The sequence below is a fragment of the Bacidia gigantensis genome, assembly GCF_019456465.1.
Source record: "Bacidia gigantensis strain McMullin 20006 chromosome Unknown contig_132, whole genome shotgun sequence".
Lineage (NCBI taxonomy): Eukaryota > Fungi > Ascomycota > Lecanoromycetes > Lecanorales > Ramalinaceae > Bacidia > Bacidia gigantensis.
The window spans coordinates 526,897-553,064 of NW_025408592.1; the positions used below are offsets into that span (position 1 = coordinate 526,897).

General features: G+C 48.3%; 9 protein-coding genes across 9 annotated transcripts; 4 read left to right on the plus strand and 5 right to left on the minus strand.

Moving 5' to 3' along the window:
- Positions 1-478: 478 nt before the first annotated feature.
- On the plus strand, positions 479-2,286 carry KY384_001435 (uncharacterized protein; the record flags this gene model as incomplete). The annotated part of the gene is made up of 2 exons (XM_044809965.1): positions 479-1,216; positions 1,240-2,286. The coding sequence occupies 2 exons, from the start codon at positions 479-481 to the stop codon at positions 2,284-2,286; spliced, it is 1,785 nt and encodes a 594-aa protein (XP_044672977.1).
- Positions 2,287-2,572: 286 nt separating this feature from the next.
- KY384_001436 (uncharacterized protein) lies at positions 2,573-3,256 on the minus strand (the record flags this gene model as incomplete). Its single annotated transcript, XM_044809966.1, has 4 exons — positions 2,573-2,752; positions 2,859-2,959; positions 3,081-3,114; positions 3,254-3,256. 4 exons carry the CDS (start codon positions 3,254-3,256, stop codon positions 2,573-2,575), a joined length of 318 nt encoding a protein of 105 aa, XP_044672978.1.
- A 1,211-nt stretch (positions 3,257-4,467) lies between these two features.
- KY384_001437 (uncharacterized protein) lies at positions 4,468-9,630 on the minus strand (the record flags this gene model as incomplete). Its single annotated transcript, XM_044809967.1, has 3 exons — positions 4,468-5,375; positions 5,428-5,706; positions 5,763-9,630. 3 exons carry the CDS (start codon positions 9,628-9,630, stop codon positions 4,468-4,470), a joined length of 5,055 nt encoding a protein of 1,684 aa, XP_044672979.1.
- A 779-nt stretch (positions 9,631-10,409) lies between these two features.
- Positions 10,410-11,980, plus strand: KY384_001438 (uncharacterized protein; the record flags this gene model as incomplete). The annotated part of the gene is made up of 2 exons (XM_044809968.1): positions 10,410-10,638; positions 10,836-11,980. The coding sequence occupies 2 exons, from the start codon at positions 10,410-10,412 to the stop codon at positions 11,978-11,980; spliced, it is 1,374 nt and encodes a 457-aa protein (XP_044672980.1).
- A 142-nt stretch (positions 11,981-12,122) lies between these two features.
- Positions 12,123-13,206, minus strand: KY384_001439 (uncharacterized protein; the record flags this gene model as incomplete). Its single annotated transcript, XM_044809969.1, has 2 exons — positions 12,123-13,086; positions 13,142-13,206. The coding sequence occupies 2 exons, from the start codon at positions 13,204-13,206 to the stop codon at positions 12,123-12,125; spliced, it is 1,029 nt and encodes a 342-aa protein (XP_044672981.1).
- A 425-nt stretch (positions 13,207-13,631) lies between these two features.
- Positions 13,632-15,647, minus strand: KY384_001440 (uncharacterized protein; the record flags this gene model as incomplete). Its single annotated transcript, XM_044809970.1, has 6 exons — positions 13,632-13,717; positions 13,774-15,020; positions 15,075-15,184; positions 15,235-15,464; positions 15,523-15,571; positions 15,621-15,647. 6 exons carry the CDS (start codon positions 15,645-15,647, stop codon positions 13,632-13,634), a joined length of 1,749 nt encoding a protein of 582 aa, XP_044672982.1.
- A 217-nt stretch (positions 15,648-15,864) lies between these two features.
- On the plus strand, positions 15,865-17,783 carry KY384_001441 (uncharacterized protein; the record flags this gene model as incomplete). The annotated part of the gene is made up of 5 exons (XM_044809971.1): positions 15,865-16,005; positions 16,057-16,191; positions 16,244-16,316; positions 16,377-16,530; positions 16,577-17,783. The coding sequence occupies 5 exons, from the start codon at positions 15,865-15,867 to the stop codon at positions 17,781-17,783; spliced, it is 1,710 nt and encodes a 569-aa protein (XP_044672983.1).
- A 2,748-nt stretch (positions 17,784-20,531) lies between these two features.
- KY384_001442 (uncharacterized protein) lies at positions 20,532-21,082 on the minus strand (the record flags this gene model as incomplete). Its single annotated transcript, XM_044809972.1, has 2 exons — positions 20,532-20,864; positions 20,918-21,082. The coding sequence occupies 2 exons, from the start codon at positions 21,080-21,082 to the stop codon at positions 20,532-20,534; spliced, it is 498 nt and encodes a 165-aa protein (XP_044672984.1).
- A 1,541-nt stretch (positions 21,083-22,623) lies between these two features.
- Positions 22,624-24,372, plus strand: KY384_001443 (uncharacterized protein; the record flags this gene model as incomplete). Its single annotated transcript, XM_044809973.1, has 1 exon — positions 22,624-24,372. One exon carries the CDS (start codon positions 22,624-22,626, stop codon positions 24,370-24,372), a length of 1,749 nt encoding a protein of 582 aa, XP_044672985.1.
- Positions 24,373-26,168: the final 1,796 nt, after the last annotated feature.

A 26,168-nucleotide genomic window follows, 5' to 3' on the forward strand; every position in this document is an offset into this window, starting at 1 on the left:
CAGACAGTGGCAGGAAAGCCTTTCTATTGGCGATTGACACGTGGACGTTCATTCCTCTAATTTGATTTGCCGTTATCGTATAATGTGATTTGGTCTCCTGTCGTGATGCTATTTGCCCACGTTTTGCGTCTCTGCGTTCTCTTGCTTCCTCTCGGATTCTTACTTTTCACAAGAGTTATATCAAAGATATATCTAGAACACAGTCGTTTGTACAGCCCTTTGTCATGAAAAGGGCGCTTCTTGCCTCAGCTGGCTTCTTCACTGCCCCATCAATACTTGCAGTGAACACCGTCACTATCACCATCCCAACTTGCCCTCCAACGGTGAGCGGTATCAGCAGTAATGGAACGCTCGGCGGAGGGTTAGGAGGTGGTATTGGTGGCAGCGGGGGCCTCAATGAAACAGGAAATGGAACAAGCGGGGCAGGTAATGGGGGAGGGTCAACTGGCGGGGTAATCAGTACCACGTAAGTCTAAAAATGAATGCCTCATCTGCACATCGCATGACTTACGAGTACGGTAACGATAGACCTGGAGCGTTCTCCACAGTCAATTCACCTACGGGGCAAGTATTTGACCTGGTAGGATTTCTACCAATCTCGCTCAGTGGCAACCGCGTCTCAGAAGACCGAGTAAAAGCTGTAGATGTGCTATCGACCACAGACCCAGCAATGACTTACGAATTCTGTTCAACGTTCTGCGTAGGATATACATATTGGGCTGTCGGAGATGGTGAGATTGAGATGCGAGTGCTAGAAATTATTCTGACAAATCTAGGCGATGATTGTTCGTGTTTTAACAACCCGCCCACAGGAGCTCCAATCATCAGCCCATCTACTTCAATTCCTTGCCCGGGAAACAAAGACGAATCTTGTGGCTCGGGAAGACTTGCAATTGTCTACAAATTAGATCCATCTTCTCCTCCAGCCACAATCACACCCTCTGCACTCCCGACTCCGTCACCTAGCACTAAATCTCCAACTTCGACAGTGCCATCTAGCAGTCCAGCAAGCTCGGTCGTTGGGGGTGGCGTATCAACAAATGCACCATCCGTTTCAATCCCGATAGTCTCCTCAAGTGTTCCTACACCATCAGACACAGATTTGACAACAAAGCCAGCCTCCTCAACAAACACTGATGCACAGAGCGACGAAACCCCCCAGTGGACACTAACACGCCAATTGATACAAGTTCTCCGACTGATGGGATCCCTTCAAGTGAGACTGGATTGCCCGTCCAGACAAGTCCGCCGACATATGCCATTCCGCCCACAAGCACTGGTTCGCCAATTGATACAGGATTGCCAACAGATATCATTCCACCTACGGATACTGGTCTGGCGACGGATACTAGCCTGGCAACGGATACTGGTGTGCCAACAGTGGTCCCACCAACAGACACTGGCTCACCAAGTGTTGTGATTGCTTCGAGTGATACTGGCCTGCCAACAGTGGTCCCACCAACAGACACTGGCTCACCAAGTGTTGTGATTGCTTCGAGTGATACTGGCCTGCCATCTGTCGTCGTACCTTCTATCGTGGCCTCACCCGCTAGCTCTCAACCTCCGGTTATTGCTAGTTCTGCAGGGGCCGATTCTTCGCCAACATCACCTAATTTACCGTTCAGCTCGGGAGCTTACGCCCCCATCTCGACCCCAGGCAGCTGTCCAGGTGATGATGGCAAGTCATCCCAGGATATCCTAGGCGTCACATACAATATCAATTGTGATCGCACCCTGAACGGCAACAAGATTCCTGCATTACATGCGGATGATCTTGATGCCTGTTTCCAAGGCTGTGATATGTTCGACGCTTGTAAGGCAGTCAGTTTCGATAAAAGTGGTGCCAACGTAACCTCTGCTGCGAATTGTGTACCCTACTCAACCCTTACTGGCTACAGCTCCACAGAGCTGCAGGACAACATCCACGTCGGTTTCATACAAGGCGACGCATACAGCGGAGGCGAATTTCAGCAAAACGTATGCACTGATCCAGATTATGGAGACGATACCGATGTCACTGATTCCTATGGCAACACGTACCATATCCGGTGCGGCTACATTCTTACTGGCACGACCAATCTTGTACCGATGGCAGCTGACTCCCTTTTCGGCTGCTTCAGCTACTGCAGCTTGTACCTCGGATGCGTAGGAGTAGTCTACACTGGAGACGGACCCCCTGCAGGTCCTAGCGATACGAATTGTCAGCCTGTCTCTGCATATACGTCGTCAAATTCTGTCACTGGGCAAAGTTCTGTGGCATACTTCGTGCCACCCCAACCGTCGTAGGACTGAAGGGATATGAAAGGTCTAAGGTGTTGTCATACTTGGACGCATGGGAGGTCATGGTCATAAAACTGAGGGCTAGCTTTAGATCTGTTAGTGTAATTTGACTCAGGCAGCATCGATTCCTCCAGCATGAATCTTCTAATAATATATAATTGGCTCACCCAGGTCATATCTATGAACATCCTCACATCATGGGGAGACAAATTCATTTCAATTGCGAAAGGAATCTAATTGCATGGAATCCGATTCAATCGTACACTACACGCGCACACCATCTCCAAGACGACTACGAGTCCGGTTGCCCTCCTATGCGATCAGGAGCCTCTGGTCTCACCTCTGTCACCATCTCATACACATCTTTGACGATCTTGTCCCCCTTCTCGTCCCCAGCTTTCCTGATAGCCTCCATCTGTTCTTCTGCGTCCTTCTGTGCGTCCTCCTCCGCTTGCTTGTTGCCACTGTTGTACTGTTGTACTATCAGCCAATGCAAACCAATGGTTGCAGAGTCCGATATATAGAACGGGTATAGAAAGTGATTCAACAATGGGCGCGTGTGGCAGCCTAAACCGTACCTTCTCCTCGAATTTTTTGAACTCCTCGTCCTTCTGCTTCCGATAGTCTTCTATCTCTTGCTGTGCTTCATTCTTGGCGTCTTTTACACGCTTTGAGCGGTCTGCGGAGACCGTGTATTAGCGTTGACTCTGCGACTCAGTCGTTTTCCTGAGGACTTGTTTACATTCTCTGGCTAGAAAATGTAAGCATTGAGTTTTGTGAGAAAGTGGTGAAGTATCTACCCTTCTGTACTATCTTTTGCGCCTCTCGCTCTGCCTGTATGAAGCTGTCAGCTAGTATAATCCGGTGGAAGTTTAGACAATCTAACGTCTAGGAGGGTTTGGATGCCCTTGGAGTTTTGCGCAGCCTAATAACGATTGAGCAATGTTATCCTTCCATCAGGATAGCTGCTGACCATCTTCAGGATTTCCTCCCACGATATTCCACAAGTGCTGTGGGAAACAAATGGTGGCTTATCAAGTCGAGGAAGAAGCTCCGCTCAGAAGTCCGCATCATCGACGCCAAGAAATCCTTCAATCATGAATCTTGGAAGTTCTTCTTAGCACACGTTTTGAGCAATATTATGTCCACAATATCAAAGCTCACTCTAGCTGGAACAACCCTTGGAGCTATCGCCATTGTTACAATAGTGCACTATCAGCAGAAAGCCGAGAAAAGGGTTCGTCACGCCCGTTAAAACTTTTCTTCCTCTCCACCATGATTTTCCTTCCATGTCTAGCATTGCTTTCGTCTAAGGATCACCTGCTGAGGCGATACAACAGGCAATGCATGCAGGTGTGATTCGTGACATGGAGCAGCAAAAGATCAAAAGAGAGCGGCAGGCAGATTTTGATATGCAGCGGCAGCTTGAGGAGGAATACCGGAAAGTGCAGAAGGTACAGGACAATGGGGGGTGGGTGAAGGTTAACAATGACACGAGACGAGTTGTCAGATCTACTACAAGGTTTACAAGACTCGACGTAGAGTCTTCGTGGAGCGAGCGCACCAAAAGAGATTGAATTGAGTCGCGACATCCTCTACAAATGTACGGCGAAGCATCATGCGAAATGAGAATGGTCGATACTAGAGTCGACCAGCCGCAGAGTCCTGCCCACATACAGCTACAATCATCAAACGGCACAGAAGAGGAAGGATTGAATCGTTTACGTGAAAAAAGCACGAACGGAGCTCGGTTTGCTTCGTTATCAGCTCAAGTCCAGTGAAGTACAAATTATGACGAGAAATGAGTGCGGTGGAGGGAAGAGTCTGTAGCTGAATGGTAGGAACGCTGATGAGATTCAAACATACATCCTGAAAGCATGAGCATTAGACTAGACGGCAAGAAGTAGGCCTCGAAACTGAGCGTGTTCATTCCGAAAGGCGCTAAATGTATATACAGATACAGTCGTCCAGCCGTCCCATCCCATTTGTTGGCTTGACAGTTCAGCCTTCATATCCATAGACACCTTGATCTCAAATGCAACACCACCAATGTGCATGCAAAACAGTAGCGCCGCTCCATCGTTGACCCACTTTAAACACCAGCGCTTGATGTATGTATGCATATCCTTTTCCCCCGCGACGCCATGCTCATGAAGCAATATCATCCAATCGACCGGCGCATTTCTTTCAATCTTTATCTTTATAAAATTTCCTCATGATCAAATGCACAAAAAGATTCACATTCACCCTCAAACCCCCTCTACCGTCTTCATCAAAGAATTCCAACACCTGCGTATTGTTAAATTGCGCCTGCAGCAAGTCGTCTAGCGGTACTTGGGCACTTGCGCCTGGAATACTTATTGGTCCATTGCTGCCCTCCAAGGTGAAAACGCCAACTTCATTGCTTGAGAGCGTTAGGTCGATGTGTTGATATTGCCGATCTGTGTATCCTGCCCAGGACAAGAGGATGCCACGGTTCGCTAGATCCTGCGCTGAGTACTTGAAGGAGCCGAACTTGGGAACACGACCGGACCGCGCCAACTCACGCTCATGGTCCCATTGTTTAGTGAAAGGCATGACGAATCGCTTCTTACCCTTCTTATTCTGAAGTGTCACCATGGCTTGCTCAATGTAATCATTATAAGTCTTGAGCTGGCCCTCTAGGTAGACTGCCTGGTCATTGAGGCGGGCAAGAGTGAGGCGCACCGTCTCGAGCTCACGCTGGCGCTGCACTCTTCGACGGTGCTTTGTTCGGATATCGACGGCGATAGCGTTCAGCAAGTCCTGATAGTGATTGTGGCGTGTGATGCGGCCTATTTGCTCGATACGAAGGATATTCTCGAGCGCTGTCCGCTTGAGCTCCGTATATGACATTGAAGCAAGGTCCATGACAGTATTTGCCTCTGCGTACGCGCCTTTTCTGCGGTTTCCAATGGAAAGCTCCTGATTGATCAAGGCTTCCCATCGATCTTCATCCTCCGGCGTAATAGGCTTGACCATGATCTCCATCAAGTCGCCACCGGATTGAACCCTGATGATGTAAAGAATGCAGCGTTTTGTCTCTGTGAAGAGTGCTTTGAACTCAGCATCCGGATCTATTAAGTGATCAGCAACTCATCAACGTGATATAGCAGTTTTGTAGCATACCTTCAGCTTCGTGCAACTTAGGGTTGAGAGTGAGGGTGATCTCTGACGAACCAACGCCTCTAAGCTCAGTCTCATTGTTCTTTGCACTACCAAGCTCATGAATTACTTCCTGGAGAATGTCATCTCGGTTCGGGCAAATAAAGGGGACTTCTGCAGCCACAAAGTGATGTATGGAGAAGATATCAGACATCTTGATGTAAAGCGTCGGCTTCGTTCGGGAGTATAGATCGTTAAACTCATCAATGTCGAATTGCGTCTCAGCGTCAGGGACATCGAGCACTAGGGCCATGCCGTTAGCAATTGTCATCCATGACATGAACAAAGCCAGTACTTACAATTTGTCCATGTCTCTCCAAGACGCTGGATCGACTGCTCCACGTAGCTGTTGAGTGGCTGAAGGAACACGTTCTCTCCACCAAATAACCTACCAGCTGCGATTTGCCCAACGACTTTCGAAACCTCGCCAATGTTCCGCTTATGCTCCTGCGAGAGACCTCGATCTACCACGCCATGTTTTTCGGGTTCATTTAATGCTGGCTGGAAGTAGTGCTTCCATACCCAATGACCAACAACCTGCAGTACGTGGCCGCTGTCGTCATGGTTGAATCGCCTCGTCAAGGCTTCGTACATCTGCTTCGCAATATACCTCACGCCGAAAGGCATCCTATGAATTTGGTCTTCGAGACAAAGAAAAAACTGGTCTGCGATATCACGAAGATCTTGGAGATGGGTGATGAATGTTCGTTTAGTTTCCGGATCCCGGATAGCTGCTTCCCGTGGTATGTCAGGGCTTCTCTGGCTTCGTCGGCCTGTTCGTAATTCCTCATTCTCTATAGCAGACAGGTATATTTGCATAGGGTCGCTTTCGAGATCAAGCTCAGAGTTGTCTATGATGCTTTCCTTGACTATCGGACCTAGAACATCTCGCATATACTTTCGATCTCGAGGAGATTTTGTGTACGCAGCGAACATCTTAGCCCAGAAGAAATTGCTTCGCAGATAGTCTTGGAGAGATGGTGAATTGTCAACCTCTTCCTTTAGAGACCGCGCGATGAGCTTCATGAGATAGTATTCTTCTCGGCGTTTTTGTGCATAGCCAAATAGGCCCATCATCAGATGCTTGATTCTTTCACACTCCTTCTCAGCCGTGGCCTGTTCTCTTATGCGCTTGAAGATTCGACCTAGGTACTGAGGTTGGGTTTGCAGGATGAAGAACAGCTCTTGATAGTGCTCTAGCTTTCGTCTTGAGTTCTTGTTCAAAGCTTTGAGGTCGAATGGATCTTTGGATGAAAGCTCCTTGTTAGTCAACAGATTCCCAGCAACGCCGCCAAAGTGCTTCTGGTGCTTGACAACTTCATCGAGAGTAATCTTATTCTTTACTAGTAGCGCGATCTTGATATCTAGCTGTCCAATGTACTGGTCTGCCATTTCATTTTGTCTAACGTGCTGCACGACGGTTTTGCGTAACCTTTCGAACTCGACCTCCTCATCGAAATCGAAGTCGCTGTCATTGAGGAGGTGCACGAAATTCTTCACTGTGCCCACAGGTGGATTGTTGCCGGTCGTCAGGCTCTTGTACGCTTCGCCTTGCTGCTTGGCACGCACAAAACTCTGGACTTTGATGACCTTCTCCATGTTTGCCTTGAAGAAGCGCTGCTTTTCGATAAACTTCTCACGTACGATTTTGGCTCGAATTAGGGTTTGCAATTCCACTACTTCAGACTCCTCAGCCTCAAGCTGGTTAAGTTCATCTCCTACGTCTAAACGAAGTAGCATCCCTCGACCCAAGGCCTGTAGCTGCTTGATCTCCTCAACATGAGTACTTAATTCAGCGAGAACCAGAGCCTGCCGCTGCCTCGAACAAGATCCCCGGATGGCTGATTGGAGGTGGGCGATGGCACTAGTTTGTTTCTTCAATGCCTGCTTATCTAAGACAATTCTCATTCGAAAAGTTCTTCCACGCGCAGAACTCTGTAAAGTAAGTATCTCCGAGTTTGCGTCATTCAGAGATGATTTTGTCTTTGCTACTTCTCTACGTAACAGCATGGCTCGGATACCAGCTTGGGCACGTAGGGTCGAGGCCTGTTGGTTGCGTAATTGCACATGCGAGTTTTCTAATCTTTTTCGGCAAAGGAAGCCTCTTGAAACCGCTTGAAGTGCTGACCAAATCGCAGACTTGCCTTGCAGCTGATGAATCTGGTGTTTGAAACTTGATCTTCCCAGATTTGCTCTGATGGCTCCCTGTAATTGGCAAACGACGTTGTCAGCCAAACGCAAATTCCGAATGTCTCTGTGAATCCCTTGACGCACGAGCTGCCCTCGGATTGCAGCTTGAAGTCTGTCCAGCACAACGGCAGCACTGTGCGTTTCTTCATACTGATCATCCACGGCCTTTCGTTGTAATGCACCCCTGATCGCAGCTTGAAGACTTTGGATCCCTTGAGCTTCTTTTTGCGATGATATTTTGACAGTCTGCGTTTCTTGCCGGGCCTTTCTGGCCCGTATCATACTCTGCAACAAGATAATCTGATCCTGTCTACCGTGCCAAATTTCATCTTGGTGCTTTCGACTTGACCTGGCTAGAAAGCCACGGGCAGCACTTTGAACCAGCATAGCGGAGCGTTTGGTGGTAGCTCGATATTCTGCTATCTCTCGAGCCCAGTTGCCTCTAACGACTGACTGAAGTTGAATAAGCAAGTCCTCCGAATCCCAAAGGCCCTGCATCATGTCTCCCAGTTGCATACGTATGACAGACCCCCGAATTTGGGACTGTAGATCCAGGATCACTGATTCGACATCACCTAGCTCTCTTGCTATTCGATCATCCTCTGATTCGACTGGTACTGGTTCTGGAGGCGGCGGCGGCGGTGGTGCTGGCTCTGGCTCTGCACCAAAGGATGCACCCATTCCTGCAAAACTGGGTAGACTTACACCAGCCTTGTCTAATCCTCTTTGCGCTTCCTCAAGCTCATGGTGTTCAAACTCTAACTGACCAACGAGATTGCCAATTCTAAAATCTACAAGACCCTTCCTGAAAAGAAGCCATGAAAGCGCATGTATACAATATATCACTTTTGGTATGTTCTTTTTCTCATAAAGGTCAATCAATTCGAAGTGAAAGAGGTCTGGCAATTCCATGTCGTCAAGAAAGCGGAAGAAGAGAGCGATGTTATCGGAGTGGCGAAATTGAAGCTTTGGGTTTCTGAAGATTCGTATTTGTTGATCAGGATAAAAGACTTGGACAATCTCAGCAAGCGTAACACCGTTCCTAAGAGCTTCCTCTAATTGGACGATTGGGGGAAGCGGCTTATGTATGATATCCTCAATCCATTCCTTCGCCTCTCCAATATGACACAAGTACTCATATGCTTGCAGGAATTGCCTTTGCTTCTCCATCCAATTGCTCTCAGCCCAAGCTGAGGCTCGAGATGCACCATTTTGAGTAAACCCCTGGTTGGGCCTTACAGACCCTGCTCGCTTTAATTGTTTGCGACCAGAAAGACCTGCAACCGAAGGCGTCGATGGAGCCGTCGTGAATTCTTCGTTGTCTCCATTCTGAGCGAATCTTGAAAGAGTCTTCAAGTATGGCGTAGACGACTTTTTGAGATCGGCTAGGTCTGGTGAGGTGAGATTGGGCCCGTGGTGTTCTTGGATGCTGTCGGCAAATTGGTCACTCTCTCTGTGGGAAGAAGACGTTCTGGGTGTGACAGATCCTGCGCGACTCAACACTGCTGCATTGACTCGACTTCGCAACGGTCGGTCAGAATCTGAAGTGTAAGCTGGGCCATCAGGTGCGTATTCAGGGCTGTGAAAGCCGTTTTCGTTCGTGGAGTGTGAAAAGCTTTTGGGAGCTACAGGAGGTGTGGATACATTTGGTGCTTGGGGTAGTGGTCTTAGCGATTGTCTGATGGATTTGTATCCTGAAGCGGCATCGGATTGGTCCAGCCGAGAGACATCCTGCCTTGCGTTTGGCCGAGTTGGAGATGTTTCGCTGATTCCGCGCTTGTGACCTGCAGCAGAGTATGAGTAGGTGCTAGAAGCTGCAGAAGATATTGTGCTCGTGCGGCTTGGTGCAAAGGGGTTCGAAGACATCGAATATGCTGAGGCTGTCGAGGCATTCGAGTTGTAGCGCAAAGGACTGGAGCGATCAGGGTGGTATGTGTCGGCTTTCTGAGAGTGCGCTGGCGGCGAAGACCACGACATTGTATGGTCGGACTGCACTCAAACCAGTAATTTTCTTCGTCTAAGGCACGTCCTTCGATCGCGCCTTCCTCGCATAGCCTCGTCAGTCGTACTCTAACTTTCTATATGTCATTGACTCGTCAAATCCGTACTATTGCTGATGATGACACTCGATTGCAAGATACGCATTAGAGTAATCGGCATCTGAATCGTTGTATCGCAAAAGTCTGGCGGATGGAGGGGTGAAAAAGTAAACAAATGACGGAGGAAAAAGGCGGAAACGTTCCGCAAAGCCACGCGCGTTGTGTCCCACAACGCTCGAGACTGCTTTCTTTTTACTTGGGAGAAGACTTTTTCGACCCGTCAGTAGAGGTCTCAGACAAGAGTATCTACTGACTATATAGCTCAGTGTTAAGCTCTTTGGCTTTCTTACTGGATTTTTAAATCAGAGTCTCCGCACCATGCCTCTCACGAATGGAAACACCAACATCGCCTCGCACCAGCTTGCGCGGGGACAGAAGACCTTGGATCCAAACACGGCTATAGACTTCTGCTAGAGAGAGAGTACTCCAATCTTGACGGTCTTGATGCCCAGACACTCCTTGACTCAAAGATTCGTGGCGGGCTCACTTACAACGATTTCCTCATTCTGCCTGGCTATATTGGTATGCTTAGCACATGAATGCCTCGATATGACTGTGACTCATTGACTGTTCTCAGGTTTTGCTGCATCGGCTGTAGCACTAGACACTCCAGTGACTAGGAATATTACCTTGAAAACACCTTTCATCTCCTCCCCAATGGACACAGTCACCGAGCACTCAATGGCAATTCACATGGCACTACTAGGTGGCCTAGGTGTAATACACCACAACTGCTCCATAGAAGATCAAGCAGAAATGGTGCGAAAAGTTAAGAGATTCGAGAACGGATTCATTTTAGATCCCGTCGTGCTTTCGCCGAAGACGACGGTAGGTGAAGCCAAAGCATTGAAAGAAAAGTGGGGGTTCGGAGGCTTTCCTGTGACAGGTCAGTGTTCGCTCTGTGAGAGTATCCATTACGTGCTCCTCTATCTCTTCAATGATTATTAAAAAGATCACATAACTTTCGTTCAACCAATGCGCACATCGTGCTCTGCGGACAAATTATCTTCAACCCAATGAGAAGAACATCAAGCAATTCTCTTCACCCAGACTCAGTCTAATCAAGCTGACCCTTTCAACTAGACGACGGCCTTCTTCGATCCCGCCTTGTTGGCATCATCACCTCTCGCGACATCCAATTCCACTCTGACCTTTCCGATCCAGTGACCGAGGTCATGTCCACAGATCTAGTAACGGCCAAGGAGGGAACAGACCTGACACGAGCTAATGAGGTCTTGTCCAAGTCTAAAAAAGGAAAATTGCCCATCGTAGACGCATCAGGAAACCTCATCTCCCTGCTATCACGCTCCGATCTTATGAAAAATCTGCATTACCCTCTTGCCTCCAAACAGCCAGGCTCGAAACAGCTGATTTGTGCTGCGGCGATAGGCACCCGACCAGAGGACAAGGAACGGCTTCAAAAGCTTGTTGATGCCAATCTTGATATTGTGATCCTTGACTCCTCACAAGGCAACTCAATCTTCCAAACAGATATGATAAAATACATCAAAAACACTCACCCTAGGCTCGATATCATAGCAGGTAATGTCGTCACAGTCGCTCAAGCCGCGAACCTCATAGCAGCTGGAGCGGACGGGCTTCGCATAGGTATGGGCTCAGGATCGGCCTGCATAACGCAAGAAGTCATGGCTGTGGGAAGGCCACAGGCTGCATCGGTATTCAACGTTTCCGCCTTCGCAGCAAAGTTTGGGGTTCCTTGCATCGCAGACGGTGGGATTCAGAACGTGGGCCATATCGTGAAAGGACTTGCGCTTGGTGCGTCAACAGTCATGATGGGTGGTCTGCTCGCCGGAACCACAGAATCACCGGGAAATTATTTCGTTAGCAGAGAAGGCCAATTAGTCAAAGCATACCGGGGCATGGGCTCCATCGATGCCATGGAAGACAAAAAGGCGGGTGCTGGCAAGGCCGCCGGATCTAAAGCGAGCAATGCGGGCACAGCTCGGTATTTCAGCGAGGGTGATCGGCTATTGGTTGCTCAGGGCGTTTCAGGCTCCGTGTTGGATAGGGGAAGTATTACGAAATTTGTGCCCTACCTGCTGGCGGGTTTGCAGCATAGCCTGCAAGACATTGGCTCGAAGAGTTTGAGTGATTTGAGGGAAGGCGTGAGGGAGGGGAACGTGCGCTTTGAATTGCGGACTGTGAGCGCACAGGCTGAGGGAAACATTCACTCCATGCATTCTTATGACAAAAAGCTCTACTCATAAAGGGGTAGCACTAATGAACGTAAAAATAATATCTTCTGATCATGGTACCATTTGGATTGGGAGCTGGAAAAGAAGTTAGGACAAGTCATAGGACTGCTTAATCCAATCTAAATACTAGTCATTGTTCTTGGTATCAATTGCTCTAAAGCTTCGGTTTCACCTCTTCCCTGACTCCATCTGTCCTCCACGTCAACTCCACTGGCCTAGGTCTATCCTTCCCCTTCTCAACCTCTCTATCCAACTCAACCTTCAGTATCCTCAACGGGTCACCCCGCCTCTGCGTGCCTTGCAACTCCCACCCCGGACCATCGAGCCCGATGATCATATACCGCCCACTAACTTTCTTGATGGCATCAGGGCTAATGCACTTCTCGCCCCATGGCGGATCGCCATCTGTTTCCACCCAATGCTTCAATTTATCCCTTTGCTCTAACAGCGCTTCGTGCTCTGACGTCTCAGCACTTCCTGACGGTGGCGATAGAAAAGGTGCGATCAGGCTCAAGAGAACGAATTGAGGTGGGAACAAGACAATCTCTTTATGTAGCGCGAGGTCGAGCCATTCTTGGGCGTACAGGAAGCGTGCAGCGGTGTGTTCGACCCCACCATCAGGTGTCGGGATATGCTGTGGCTTATTTCGCTCAGCGCCGGCCACTAGGGATGGTGAGTCGAGAGGTAAGAAGTAAATGTACATTTGCGTTGAGAATCTTTTTCTTATATCGGTCGGCGTAAGCCAGCGAGTGAACGGAATGAGGTTGTGGCTATCGGGGATGGCATCGTATTGTTGCAGCCAGTTCTTGAAAGGGATTTCTTGCGCATGGACAATTTGACGACCTTCCTCCCTCTGCTCGTCGGTAAGGTTGATAAGAGAGGTCTTATTGGAGTTTTGGTGGGCTAGGAGGATGCCACTTTCCTCGAAGCATTCGCGGATCGCAGCGAGGCGATATGGGAGACTGTCTAAGTGACATTGGGAATCGGAGGAGGGTGGTAAAGCGCCATCTTGTGGGTCAACGTGCCCTCCAGGAAAGACATGTGCAGAAGCGAAAGAGGTAGATGTGTTCACGCGCTGAAGGAGAAGTATGCGGTTTTGGGGCGAGATGAGCAGAATGCTGAACGTGGTCATCAGTATTCAGCTTTTGCCAGCCCATGGCAGGTCAAATGTACCTTGCACTCGGATGAGCCACTCCAATGTCTTTCTTCTGCATCTTAGCCATGCCTTTGGCGAACATTCTTGTTGAGAGGCTGCTTTTCCCCTGTTCCGCTGAAGCATCAACACCACGCAAAGTGTTTCTGAGGATGCGCCTTTTACTCGCACGTGGCGTCATTAGGCAAATGGACAGCTGAGTTGCAGAAGAAAAGTGCGCCGGACGAGGAGTGGTCCATATATCACGGCGCAAAGTCCAGATGTCGACATGAAACGAGGAAGAATGCAGGCCTGTGCATCGCAAATTGTGAGGTCTTAGGAGCATAGAAGCTCCTTAAACGTGACTTTCAGCCGTTTGTATCCATGGTGGGTGGTGAATGACGATGTCGAGAGCCGAGGCAAGGAGCGGGATATGATGCCAAGACCCAAAATTAGTGACCCCTTTTTGCCCCTTTGCACTAATTCCCAAGATAAACAGGCGTACATTTCTCCCGTCTGAATGGAGCAGATTTATAGACAATCGATCAAGGTACTGATCATGTCTTTAGCCATTGGATCCTCGTTTTCGGGGTTGGCGTTCATCAAAACAAGTTGGTCTGTGAAGGTTATAAGCAAAGCTTCAAACTACAGTGCCAGAGCTTGGATGGCTTACCTTGCAGCGTCTTGCGAATCTCCTTCAGATCTTCGCCTCTGTCCGCCAGCGTGTCCACAACCATCGTCCTGGCACGCTCTGCCTCGGCGGCGAGCCACGCCAGGACAGTATCCGCGGCCTGCAATGTAGTTAGGCCAGCATCTAGTCGTCGCGACAGCCATTCATCCGCCCTTTCATCTCGTTGCTCAAACGAGAGCTCTGCCTTTTCATTATCAATGTCCTTATCAACCATTGCAATTGATGATGCTGCTTCACGCCGTTTCTGAACGAGGTTCAGAATTATTCTCCAATTCCGTTCCTCAAATTTAGCTAACAGCCTGATTCTAGCCGGACTGTTGGCCGGCAGCGATCTGAGCATGGAGGCGAAGATCCCAAGTAGATGTTCAGTTGATTCATTTTCCTGTCCCTTCAAGAACAGACCAAAGGTAGTCTTGAGACCAGCCGCCTCCACGAGTTGTTCGCAGCAGGGGCCACCCATAGGCCCACCAAGCGCGTGGTCCAGCAGTTGTAAGGCTCTTCGTCGGCTTATCTTGCCTTCCCGAAGCATTATCAGACAGAGTTCAACTCCCTCAGCCTCCAGAAGGTTATTCTTCCCATCAGTGTCATCGACACAGCAAGTGAGACAGTCGAAAAGATTCTCAACAAATTCTTCCTCCTCGGTGCCTTTGGCAGGATCCTTTTTTCGATAGGGACTGAGAAGCTGCAAACAGGCGTCGATACCATTCAATTTAATGAACTTAGCTCGAACGGTAGAAGACGACTGCAGGAGAATGGCAAGGTTCTCGGCGGCGTACTGCGTGTTCTGAGTTATGTTTGACTCTCTTGCCTGTATACGTGAAAGTAGCCATTCGACGAACTGATTCTCCTCTCCGAGTTTCGTCACCAGCGTTGGTCTTGATGACAAATTCTCTAAGACGCTCAATACATGATAAGTGCCGGCTCTATCCGATTCCAATTCCTCATTCAGGCGTGAGATGTTCTCGTAAAGCAGATTCAGAAGATCGGCTTCGAGCATGGCGTCGACGAGGATGTCCCATTGCTGTTGTTCAGCATTAACGTCTTCGTCTGTAAGTTCATTGATAATCTCAATTGCGTCGATGGCAATATCAGTATTGTCGTGCGATAGAAGGGACACCAAGGACGCGACGCAGCCAAGCTTGACAAATTCCCTGTAGAGCTGTGGATGCTCGGACAAGATTGACAATGCTTTGACATCTGCATCTAGATCTGCTTCTGAGCTCATGAACCTAGCATTCGGCTGTCAGATGACCCACCAGGCTGATATATATTCTTTGACATACTTCTGTGGTGCATCCTCAAACTTCGCCCTCAGTTCCGCGTTCTTATTTATCTTCTTTTCGAAATTGACAGCCATCTTCCGCAGCCACGCGATATCGATTTTTTCAAGTGGCTGAAGACATGTCAGCAACTTTGCATTGGCGGAGAAAAAGGCATCATGACCTCGCCATCTTGATCCTGTTCGTTGATGTAATTCAGAGCTTGGCTTGTATTCTTGGTGACTCCTCCTCCAAAAAACCGGCCGTCTTCTTCATCCACCTGGTCATCTTCCTCGGCAGGTAAATCTGGTCCTGCCTCAACATCGTCTTGATCCAACCCATCCTCTACGATTGCATGTCCGTTATGTTTGACATCTGCATCGGGGCTCAACTTGCTCGCTTTGTATGCCACATCTAGCTCTTCTTAGCAACCAAAATTGAACCGTGTGCTTGCAGTATTCTCGTAGCATACTGGCATCATTGTTGACCTCTAATTTTCGTTTGCTGGGTAGCGAGGGTTTCTGGATAGGCTCAGTCAGAGCCGGGGACGGTGGAGCATTGAAAGCCTACCTTAAAGAGATCGTCAATACCTGTCATTCTTTAACGACTTTCTCTTCGTCGAATGTATGAGGACGAAGTTCAACGGCTAGGGCATAAGGTCCTCTGAAATAATGTTTACCGTCAGTGCTTAATTATTGATAGAAGCACTCTAGGTGCCCGGACTTCGGAGATAAGAACGCGTCACGTCAATGAGGTAACAGAAACCGTGGTTCTTTCAAGGGTGAACATTCTAAATGTCTGAGGGCAATTATAGATGGACGGATCTATGACCTTACGAGATCGTCGCAATGCGGCTGCCGGCATGACCGGCATCTACTTACAAGGACTAATTGACAGAGGGATTGACCAATTCCGCGAGAGAAATTACGAGGCAGCCCTTGAATATCTAGACAAAGTATTTTGATTTTAGGTGACTGTTGGACAGTGTATGGCTGACTTGATCTAGGCAATTCAACAAGATGTGGAGCCTCCACTTGCTGTTCTTGACAAGCGAGCGGCGACTCATGCGCGGCTTGGAGATCATGAAGCCGCAGTTGCAGACGCTGGAAGAATGATTCGAAGTGACCCAAGAAGCGCAATGGTAGGTGCGCTTCGTCTTCCATATGTATTTCTTTGTAACAGTCCGAGAAAAGGGTTATTTACGGTTGGGTCAAATTCTGCAAAATCAGAAGAAGTCAGAAAAGGCACTCAAAATCTACGAACGTGGTCTGCAGCAAGTGCCTCCTGAAGCAGACTTTTTCAAGGTTTGACTTGTGACTGCTCAAGTCAACAATCAATTGACAAAACTTCAGACCTTACAAGCAGCGGAACACAAGCTTCATGCAAGTCTGACGCCTGGACTACTCCTAGACCCATTGAAGGTTCTGCCGCATGAACTGATGCTCATACTCTTTTCATACTTGGATTTTGTGGACATAATGTACGTTCGCTGAAGCTCTCAACAGATAAATACTGATAATATATAGCAACACTTCAAGAGTGTGTAGAGTCTGGAGGCACGCTGTAGGGAGCAATCCCGATCTTTGGATGAACCTGGACTTTTCAAGTGCTAAGCGACCAATAAATTTCAAGACAGTCCAGAACTACATCAAAAGATCCGCTTTCAAGGCCACTCGCCTGTCAACTTCCAGAGCCGCCAACGATATGCAGAAAACTGTATGCTATGTAGCAAGTCGCTGCAGGAGTTTAGAAGAGGTTACGTTCAACACTCCTCTTGTCAGTGAGAGCCTTTCAAAGGCAATTCCCCTCTTATCCAATCTTCGAAAACTTGTCTTATCGCCATCCAGTGAGACTAGTATGAGTATTTTCACAGAGGTTCTTCTAAGATGCCCTTGCTTGGAGCACTTTGTGTGCATCATCGATACTCGGTATGGTGGCTCAGAGGTCTTAGATCGGCTAAAAGAGCTTCCGGTCTTGGAAACCTTGAGCATGAGCTCAAAAGGCCCAGTTCGAATGCAGCTCGAACCTAAGTTCTTCAAAAAATTGCAGGCAGTCCGAAATCTTAGCCTGCGCAATTGGGAGCTCTGGAACAGCGTCGCCGGTGAGAAATTCAGTTTTGGGATTGATTCCCTCCAGTCTCTTAATCTCACTTCATGTAATATGAGAACGTTTATAGGACTGCCCACTTCGATTCGTGAACTCTATCTCAACGATTGGGATTACACGGCTTTCAACACACCCACGAACTTGCCTAAGCTAGAGCGTCTTGTCATGACTGGAAATCACGCAAATCTTCAATCATTACAGAACCTCTTGGATACAAAGCCAGATAATCTGCTATATTTAGACCTATCGAACAATGTAGTCCCCAGAGAAATATTCTTGAGGTTGCTAGATGCAGGATGTTTCGACAATCTTGAGATGCTTGTCTTGAACGCAGTCCAGTTCTTTCAAGATGAGAGAGACTACGGGAGGTTTGCTGTCGACGACCGGTTTGTTGAGACACTTGTTCACAAATTGGAGCATCTGAAGCGCTTTGAATTAGCACACTCTGTGGTCACAGGGGTCAGCGTGAAGTTGTTGGTCAATGAAATGAAGGAGACATTGGAATTTTTACGCCTGGATCGTTGCCCGAAAGTCAGTAAGGATGCTGTAGATTGGGCTAGAAATCAGGGTGTTCAGGTATCTTACACATTTTTCGAACCGCTGTTTGGTGGCAAGAGAATAAGGTAAAAGGCACTGAAGTCAATGGTGAATTACAGCAGCGTTTGTCAAGGGCACATTGGAGCCCAGTGAAATGCGAGACTTTTCTAATGAGACATGTATAAGGTAGCGAAGAGACCCATTATGTGGCACGTATTCGGGCATTAACACGGCATTTCATGTTTTCTTACGTCTGGAGCCTGGAACTCTGCATAGCAACATTCGCTGACATTAAGGTGCTGGAAACAGTGCACGAAGCAAGAACGAGTAGTCGATCCTAGAGTCGACGCTCAAGTATCTTCACGAAAGGAGCGCCGAGTCTATTATTCGTACCGACTGACAGTCTATATATGTTATTTCTTCGGGGGTTTTTGGGCGTAGACGACACTCCTTTCTGCCATGATAGCATACCTCATCAGCCAACAGAATATACACGACATACATTTTCTGGTACGCGTGAGTCTTCCTTGCCGCTATTTCCGCGAGTATGTTCTCATTATGTTTTGACTTGGTCAACTGTCCATTCCTCTACATCTTTGCTTGAACCGAGGTTACCACGATTCAACGCAACGAAAATACAAGAGATGACCGACTCACACCATGTTGCTGCTTTAATAACCTGATACTCCAACTCTCAATACCCAAATTCCACTGGGTCGCATTCCATTTCCCAATATCCTTAAATTTTGGATCCGCAGCCCAATCACCTATGGGCCACTGAAATTTCTCCTTCACTAAATCCACAAATCTTGCATTCGCAATCCACTTCTTGATGTAGAGCTGGATATCAAGCCGTCAACCTACTCGTATGCCGCACTCAGCTGCTAGCTGTCTGCTCTGCGCCATAGCTGACTCAGGGGCGAGGCTGCTGTCATCAATGTCAAGACCCGGGCAAATTTCGATTTGCTCGAGGTGGCCCCCAGGTGCAAAATGGCTGTAGGTCGTGTCATGACAGAGTACAAGAAGACTTTGAGAGGGCAGGTGGAAGAGGAGCATGTGTGAGAGCGGTTAAGAGCGGAAAAAAGAACAACCACATACTCGTAGCATTCCTTGTAAAGGGCGTCCCAGGATTGGATACACCCATGCGCTGCAGCAGTCATCGATTTCGAAGCGAAGGGTTGGGGATGGAGCTGTTTCTTGTACATGAGCGACATTCGTTGCTTGATTTTCGAGTCACCTTTCTGTTTCGATCTCTTAGAATGAAATATCATACCAAGGATATCTGCGTCGGGGAACTTGTCTGCAAAATTCCTGATACACGTGTGGTTAGATAGCACGAGCAGAAGGGAAAGTTGGAAGCGGCATACAGCACCCAAATGCCATTCCCTGTACCGACATCGAGGACCTTTTTGGGGTTCTTAATGGGTGATCGAAAGAGTTGATCATTCAAAGTCAAAAGGAAGATATGGTGTCTAGTTTCGAAAAAACAATTTCACATCTTACAAGGGAGTACGATGCGTTTTTTTTAAGCCTGCTCACGCTGTTGTATCCAGTCCCACGGCCTCTTTGTCATGTGGCATTCAGTAGGAGCCGTCGCCTCCGCTTCATTAGCCTGCGCAGCCGTTCCTCTCCGGGTCTTTGACTAACGGTATGTGTGGTATTTCCTGTTGTTTTCGAGTTTGTAATGGTCGCCAGAAGAGGCCAACGACATGGCACTATCACATCTATGAGTAGACACCATGAGTAGCGCAGCATTAAGAAGCCAGTTACGAAGCATCGTAATAGTATGTTTCTTCATCATACTTATTAACGTCGTCATCCTACTAAGGGTCAGACTGATTGTGCTGTTCGACAGCTGGTTGACTTAGACGATGATGATATCTTCGTATCCTGAACCCATCCATGTGAGACGAAGCGTGATACTTCTTTCAAGACCAGCTCCGATAGAAGTCAAGATGGAGCAACGATTTCAATTCCAGATAACGGGATTCTCTGGAGCCACAGAAAAGGACGAGAGCAAGAACAGGCCTCGAGATGATGAGAAACAGGTAATTAATCAAGCACGGGAAGAAGGGGCTTACCATACACATGCTTTAAGAGCACACCGATGCCGCAGAACACGAATGACTTCTTCTCGCCACTATAGATGATCATCGCCCTAACAAATCCTCCCCCGGACCCAATCCACCCTCCCGGTAACCAGCCCCCGCACTTTGCGGGCGGCGGGGTGTCTCATTGGTCCCTCCCCCTAGGGCCCTAAGAACTATCTTCCCTAGGGGCGCGGCGGGCTGACGGTACCTTATCCGGTCGGTTCGTTAGCCTACCAAGTGGGCGGGTTGACGTGAAGATTTCATCGGAAATGACGACCGACCACGCTTGCCCCTTCCTCTCTGAATCCCCTCATACATTTCCCCACAACTTCACTGCTAGTTGCTCCTCACACTATCCCGCACTTGCAATTTTATGGCGACTTTGCAGGATATTCAATTGGAAGAAGTCGTGTTCATCAATATATCATTAGGGAATGAGGCTCTATCTATCTTCTAATGGCCGGAGAACGCCTCTAAATGCTGGAGGTAGCCCACCAAAATGCACTCAAACGCCAGTGCTATGCATGCTCAAAGGAGTGAATGTGATATCGCCTTGCTACTGTCTCTCCATCCACCTGGGACATGCCACCGTCTCGTCCGTTAAAAAATTTAAGCACGCAACCTAGGCCATATCCTTGGGAGGCGCAGTCTTGCTGCGTCGCCAGAGGCAGACACTGCACATCGCAGAGAAAGCGAACAGAATGCTAGTGATGTCAGCAGGGTAGCAACCGGAGATAATACAAGCTACCTACCAGAGTGCAATTCCAAGACCCCAAATCGCCTTCATCTCATAGCATGTCGTCTTACTGCCACTGATCCAGTTGCCATAGCCAACGTGGCCGTCACCTTTATTCCTGATGGTTGACTTCAGCTCTGCGCCGAGTTGATAGGCGGATTGGGCAACACTTGCGTCTCCAATGACGTTGCAGTTGAGGTACGAGAGGGGTTTGCCAATGACAACCGCAACGACGGTCAGGGCAATGAGCATCATGCCATCCATCGCAGTAATGATCAGGTATGGAAGCATGTTGTCGATATGCAAGATGACGGTGATGATGCAGTAAAGGATCGCGATGCATGTCTATCAGTCGAGTCAGCATTGCTCGGAATGAGATTCTTGGAAATGTCACTTACTACACTCAGAGTGCCGACGAGCTCTCTTGAAGGTTCGTCGTTGTTTTGAACCATTTGCGAGATGAAGTTGGCGGCCATACCAATGCAGGCCAATAGTGAAATTACTTGCAACACTCGGGTGATCTTGAAGGTCGCACCAAGAGCGCCATAGTCAGGTCCGGCCATTTCGATTATTGTTTAGGGTTGAAAAGGATGGACTGAAGAATGTCGGCTTTAACGTGAAGAACGGAGATCCGCGGATGGCTGTCGTGAGGGTCGATGATTCCAGATAATTAGGATTATTGACCGTAGGCCTGTGTGGGCTTCTGTAGTCAAGAGAGAGTGAGAGTGAAGTAAGACAGCGATAGATCAGGCAAAGACTTAGACAAAAGAGTGTCTTAAGGAAATGAGTTGGAAATTAGACAGAGACGAGAGAATGACTCAAGGAAATAGTGTGAGACTTGACTTGTGATTGAATGAAGAAAGACAGGTTCCATTGTACTTTTCGTTGCCTTAAGTATGCAGGTAGATAGCTTGTCGCCCACATGTTGTCAAACCGATCAACAAATGAATTCAGGATGTTTCTAAAGATGTACGTACCTGAATATAGGGTTGTTTCACGCCATCTGTCAGTGTAGGCGATCGGGATCCAATGATGCCCGGTTTCATCGTGAGGCTCGCCGGCTGCAGCCGAGCGGCCTTCTAGCCGCCCATCCCAGCCATCCCGGGGGCCAGACCAGGTCGACCAGCGTCAACTTGTGGCCACTGACAAGGCAAATGTAAGATGACGATACCACAGGTGCGACAGATCCTGAAGCAGCCCGTCCGAGTCTGCTTGTAGCTTGTTCTGGAAATAGCTATTATCCGAATGCACATTCTTTAGACAGAAACACTGATCTCACATGGCATCATCGCAAGTCATCAACACCTATGGTGCAAAGGTAGCTCCTGAATTGACTTTCTGGCTTTATACCTTGACGAGAAATCGCTCATCACTTGAAGGCGTTATTCACAAGGCATTGTCAAGTCGCTAATATCTGCGAAATCACCCTCCCGTAATCCGCATGGCTAGGATGAAAAATGTTTCGTCCATAGAATGCAGTGAAAACTATGGCTGCCGTGGTCTTTGACGCCGTAACGGTGTTTCGCAACTTGTTTGGTGAAGATATTGACGAAGAGATGGCAGGAGTGGGAAAAGAGCCTTACAGAGTAACATGGCTTAGGCCCCGCTAGCCTGAAAAATACGCTATAGAACTATTGATGCATTGTCTACGGTCTACATTCATGCGTATTTATGATCACATTTCTGCGGCTTCAGCCTGACCAGCCGTGGAAGGGTCACCCCTGGATCGGAAATACCCGAAGATTGGATTTTTGACCAGTGTGTTCTGATAGTTGCGCATTAAGGATAAAAAATATGCATGAGCCTCCCTAGACCCTGCCCCTAAAGCTCAAAAATCCGATCTAGGGGTACGTCCGCGCTAGGGGTGACCCCTTCTACGCGGAGTCGCGGCGCGCTATTACCTTTTCAACTTTCTGCATTGGATCTCCGTCGACAAATCCAGTATCTTGAAGGGTATATTTGCTTCTGCTGCAAATTCTCTCCTCTCAACCAATGCTACACGTACAACAGCCACTATAAAGAGGAGTGATCGTATGGCATTCAAGACACATACGTTAAATCCCCCTTGCCCTCTCGGTCGTCGCGTCATGATTTGAACGAGAGCATGGATTCTGCGCCAGCACTCAACCTCACAGGTCAAAAAAGGAGACTCTCACGGGAGGGTGCGTTCCAACGGGATTCCAAACGCGCCAAAACAAGCGATCTTGATCATATTGTCTCGCGATGTCGGACAGAACTTGGCTTGGAAAGCGGGGTGCAACATGCAAACATATACATCGTACCTGAAGACTTGGGTAGTCGTCTATATACATGGTACCTGCAAAAGTCGAGAAACATAGAGAATAGTCACGAATGGGCGGGGGAAACGCAGGATTTAGAGTTGGAGAGTTTGCCCTTTTCCAAGGAAATCGAGGAGCCCTCTCAACCAGCACAGAAGCCAAGGCGGAGGCCGACCATCAATGGGAGAGGGTCACAATCAGACCCGAGTTCTGCAACGAGTAATGACCATTTTGAAGGATCTCAAGATTCTCTATCATCAAGAAGTATCGTAGACCCAGTCTTCAGTCCTGCCGCTCGGAACCGGCAGGCATCATCTTCAAGTATCCCAGAGGGCGACGACGCCGATCAATCGGTTCAGATTGCTGAACAAGACCCGCCTAAAACGTCTAGACAAGAATGGCGGCCATCGAGGATTTTCTCTTCAAAGCTTCTACAAATGGCTGAAAGAGATGTGCACTATCGTGAGACAATAGCGCTGGACAGACCCAATTCTTTTCCGACTTCCTGGGAAGCTGCACATGTTGCTGACCGGATGATAATGGAGCTCAGACAAGAAGGAGTTCCTTGGAGTAGCATCGCAGACCGCTGGAAAGGAATGACAAATTGTGAGGACAGTGTAGGTTACCTTGAATGGAGATTCCGACAACTCAAGAACAAACTTGGTTCTTTATCGGACATGGAACCAAATCGAGTCCAGAAAACTCGCCCATCCTCGACTTTTTCTGATCGCTCTTCTAGAATCGAACAGACTGTTGGGGAAGGATCTGTTCCCCAGCATAGAGTACAGCCATCGGAAATTGAAACCGCCAATTCATTGGATGGTGTCTGTGAAGAATCCATTGAGATGATATTTGAGCCTAGAGACCCACAGACTGAAAGTCGCAAGTCAGAATGTCAGAATGTCACGATAACAAAGTCAGCCAATTCAAAATCTTTGTGGGTACGGCTGAAGCTCTCTTCAACCAGTAAGTCTATACCGACTTATAAACGGCCTGAGCCTCAAAAGATCCCTGCGACCTCTGCAATGAATATCAGGACGTCTTCAGATCCCGAGTTAAAAAATACGAAGCATGAAAATGCGTCTGAATTTTTGACAACTCCGCTCTCATCCACCCCGACGTCACTCTCTTCGTGTATATCTGGGAACGGACCGAATCATGAAAACGTGGCACTCATATCAGGCGTCACTTCTCAGGAATATGACAAGCACTCTGATCTTGCAACCAAGGAGCTAGAGCGAAGGCGCAAACTGTCCCTCGCCATGAGTGCAACTTGGGAACGGCGGAAGACTAATGGCGATGGAGAGCGACATATAGAACTAATGAAGGAGGGTAAAGCAAAGAAACGAGCTCAAGATAATTCATTACCGCCCGTCAAGAAAACGCCATCATTTAGAGACGTCCAACTGTCGCCCAAATCAGAAGACGCCAAACGTAGGCAGTCAGAAACAATGAAAGCCACATGGGCGAAGCGTATTGCCGAAGGTCGAAATGGGCGTTTTGGTGGTTTGCCGAGAGTAAGCACGATCAAGCAGGCAGAGAAGAAGGCAAGAAGACCACTCTTGCTAGGGTAATGATGTGATTTTGTCTCTTCTGGTCCAGGGCAGCATGACACGAATAAAACTTTTTCGACCGCTTTGCACCATATCATCGCCTTTGTGGGATATCTATCGGTTCTGCTTTTGACCCCGTAATCATAGCCTTCCCTGCGACAAGATCATGTGATCGTCTCCCCCTGTCGCTGCGTAGTCCCATGTCTAGCAAGTCAAAAATGTCACCAGCCAGAAGGAGTCTAGTGTGTTCGGCAAAAAAAAGGGGGCCCACGAACAATCAGTCTTTGAAGTTGAAATCAGCATCATATGTAGCAACCTCAAACCTCAATCTTCTCTCTAACGTTATTTTTGAGGATTCTCTCATAGTTTCAGCGTCTGCAAGATATCGAGCGTGCTTGCATTTACCCGCGAGGCCTTTGTTGAGAAGCCAGAAACAGCAATCGGTGCCATCGGCACAGGTCTCAAGAAGTCACTTTCTCGAAACAAGAGAATCCTTACTCGTTTCAAATTGCCTTGATGGGAGTTTCTTGGTCTCGGATGCGACATCAGGCAACGTATGTCAGAAAGTCAAACATGTTGTGCCTCACCGTTTCAGCCTTGTCTTTGAGCATGGTCAAATTGGTCGACAGCCTGTGGAGTTTTCTCAGTTGAAAAAAGCGGAGAAAAAGTTGACAAGCTAGATCGACTCATTGACATCAAGCTGACGCAAGTCTGGAAAATAGTAAGAAAGGAAGAAAGGTTCGACCGCGGTGTCTGGAGGTCTTGATGCCCCGTGGCAATGATTCAGGCCCAAGCACTTTTTTCGATTCGGAAAAACACTATGGAAGTAGGCAAAAGAGCGGTTCGAATTTCAGTTGCCTGATTTCAAGGCCCGTGAAAGAGCTGAGTCCTCTTGTTGCGCTAGTCAATTGGACTTCGCTACCGCGGTAGGAAAAAAATGCTATACAGACCTTGAACGAGAGGTGGGCGTCCGGGTATCCTTCGCCCTAATTGGAGCACTCATCTATGCATATCGTGCATGCAAATGTATGCTGCTGTCTCTGCCACGCCAAGTATTGCGAAGCTTTTCACAAAACAAGGGCGTAGCTGAGACGGCTAGTACGGCGCTTCAATGATATTCTCGACGATTTGATGCTTTGCGAAAGATCTCCTTTGCTAAGTAATCGAGACGATTGGGTTTGCGTGCTTTATTCAGATGCGGCGATGCTCAGTGCATGAACTTAGCGTGAATTCTTCGTCGATAGCCTGACCCTTAACCATGAGGAAAAGCTTGCACTCGTCAGCATTTGGCATCCACGTACTAAAATCGCTGCATACCTGAAGGATGGCTTCACTCACCGCTCCTCTCAGCCTCCCTGGTCGGTTTGGATATGCACAAGTGCATCATCAAATCTTTTAGACGACACCGTAAGGGCGAGTTCTGGAGGCTTTTATTTCGTGACGTGGCACGTTTGCACGTGATGCTGCAAGGGAGTGGCCGGGTAACAAGAGGGTGTGGTGCGCTGCTAGCGGACTAATGGGTACCAGGGTACAGAAAGATCGCCGAGGGATATTCTTTCAGGACGAGATAAGAAAGGCGCTGAGAGGAGCACTTCGTGCACGGACTCTGGCAGTTGGATCATCACCATCAACTCGAGACAACACAGTGAGCGTTCTGGCTTCACCTGGCTATGGGGTGGTCAATGAGGTCAACGAGGTCCATGGTGTTCGAAGGAATGTCCATTCAAATTTAGAATGACTGAAGATTCACCCCAGATATTTTGCCAGCCTTGTTTTAGCTTCTTTGATGCCTTCCGTACAAAGGTAAAATTCTCCAG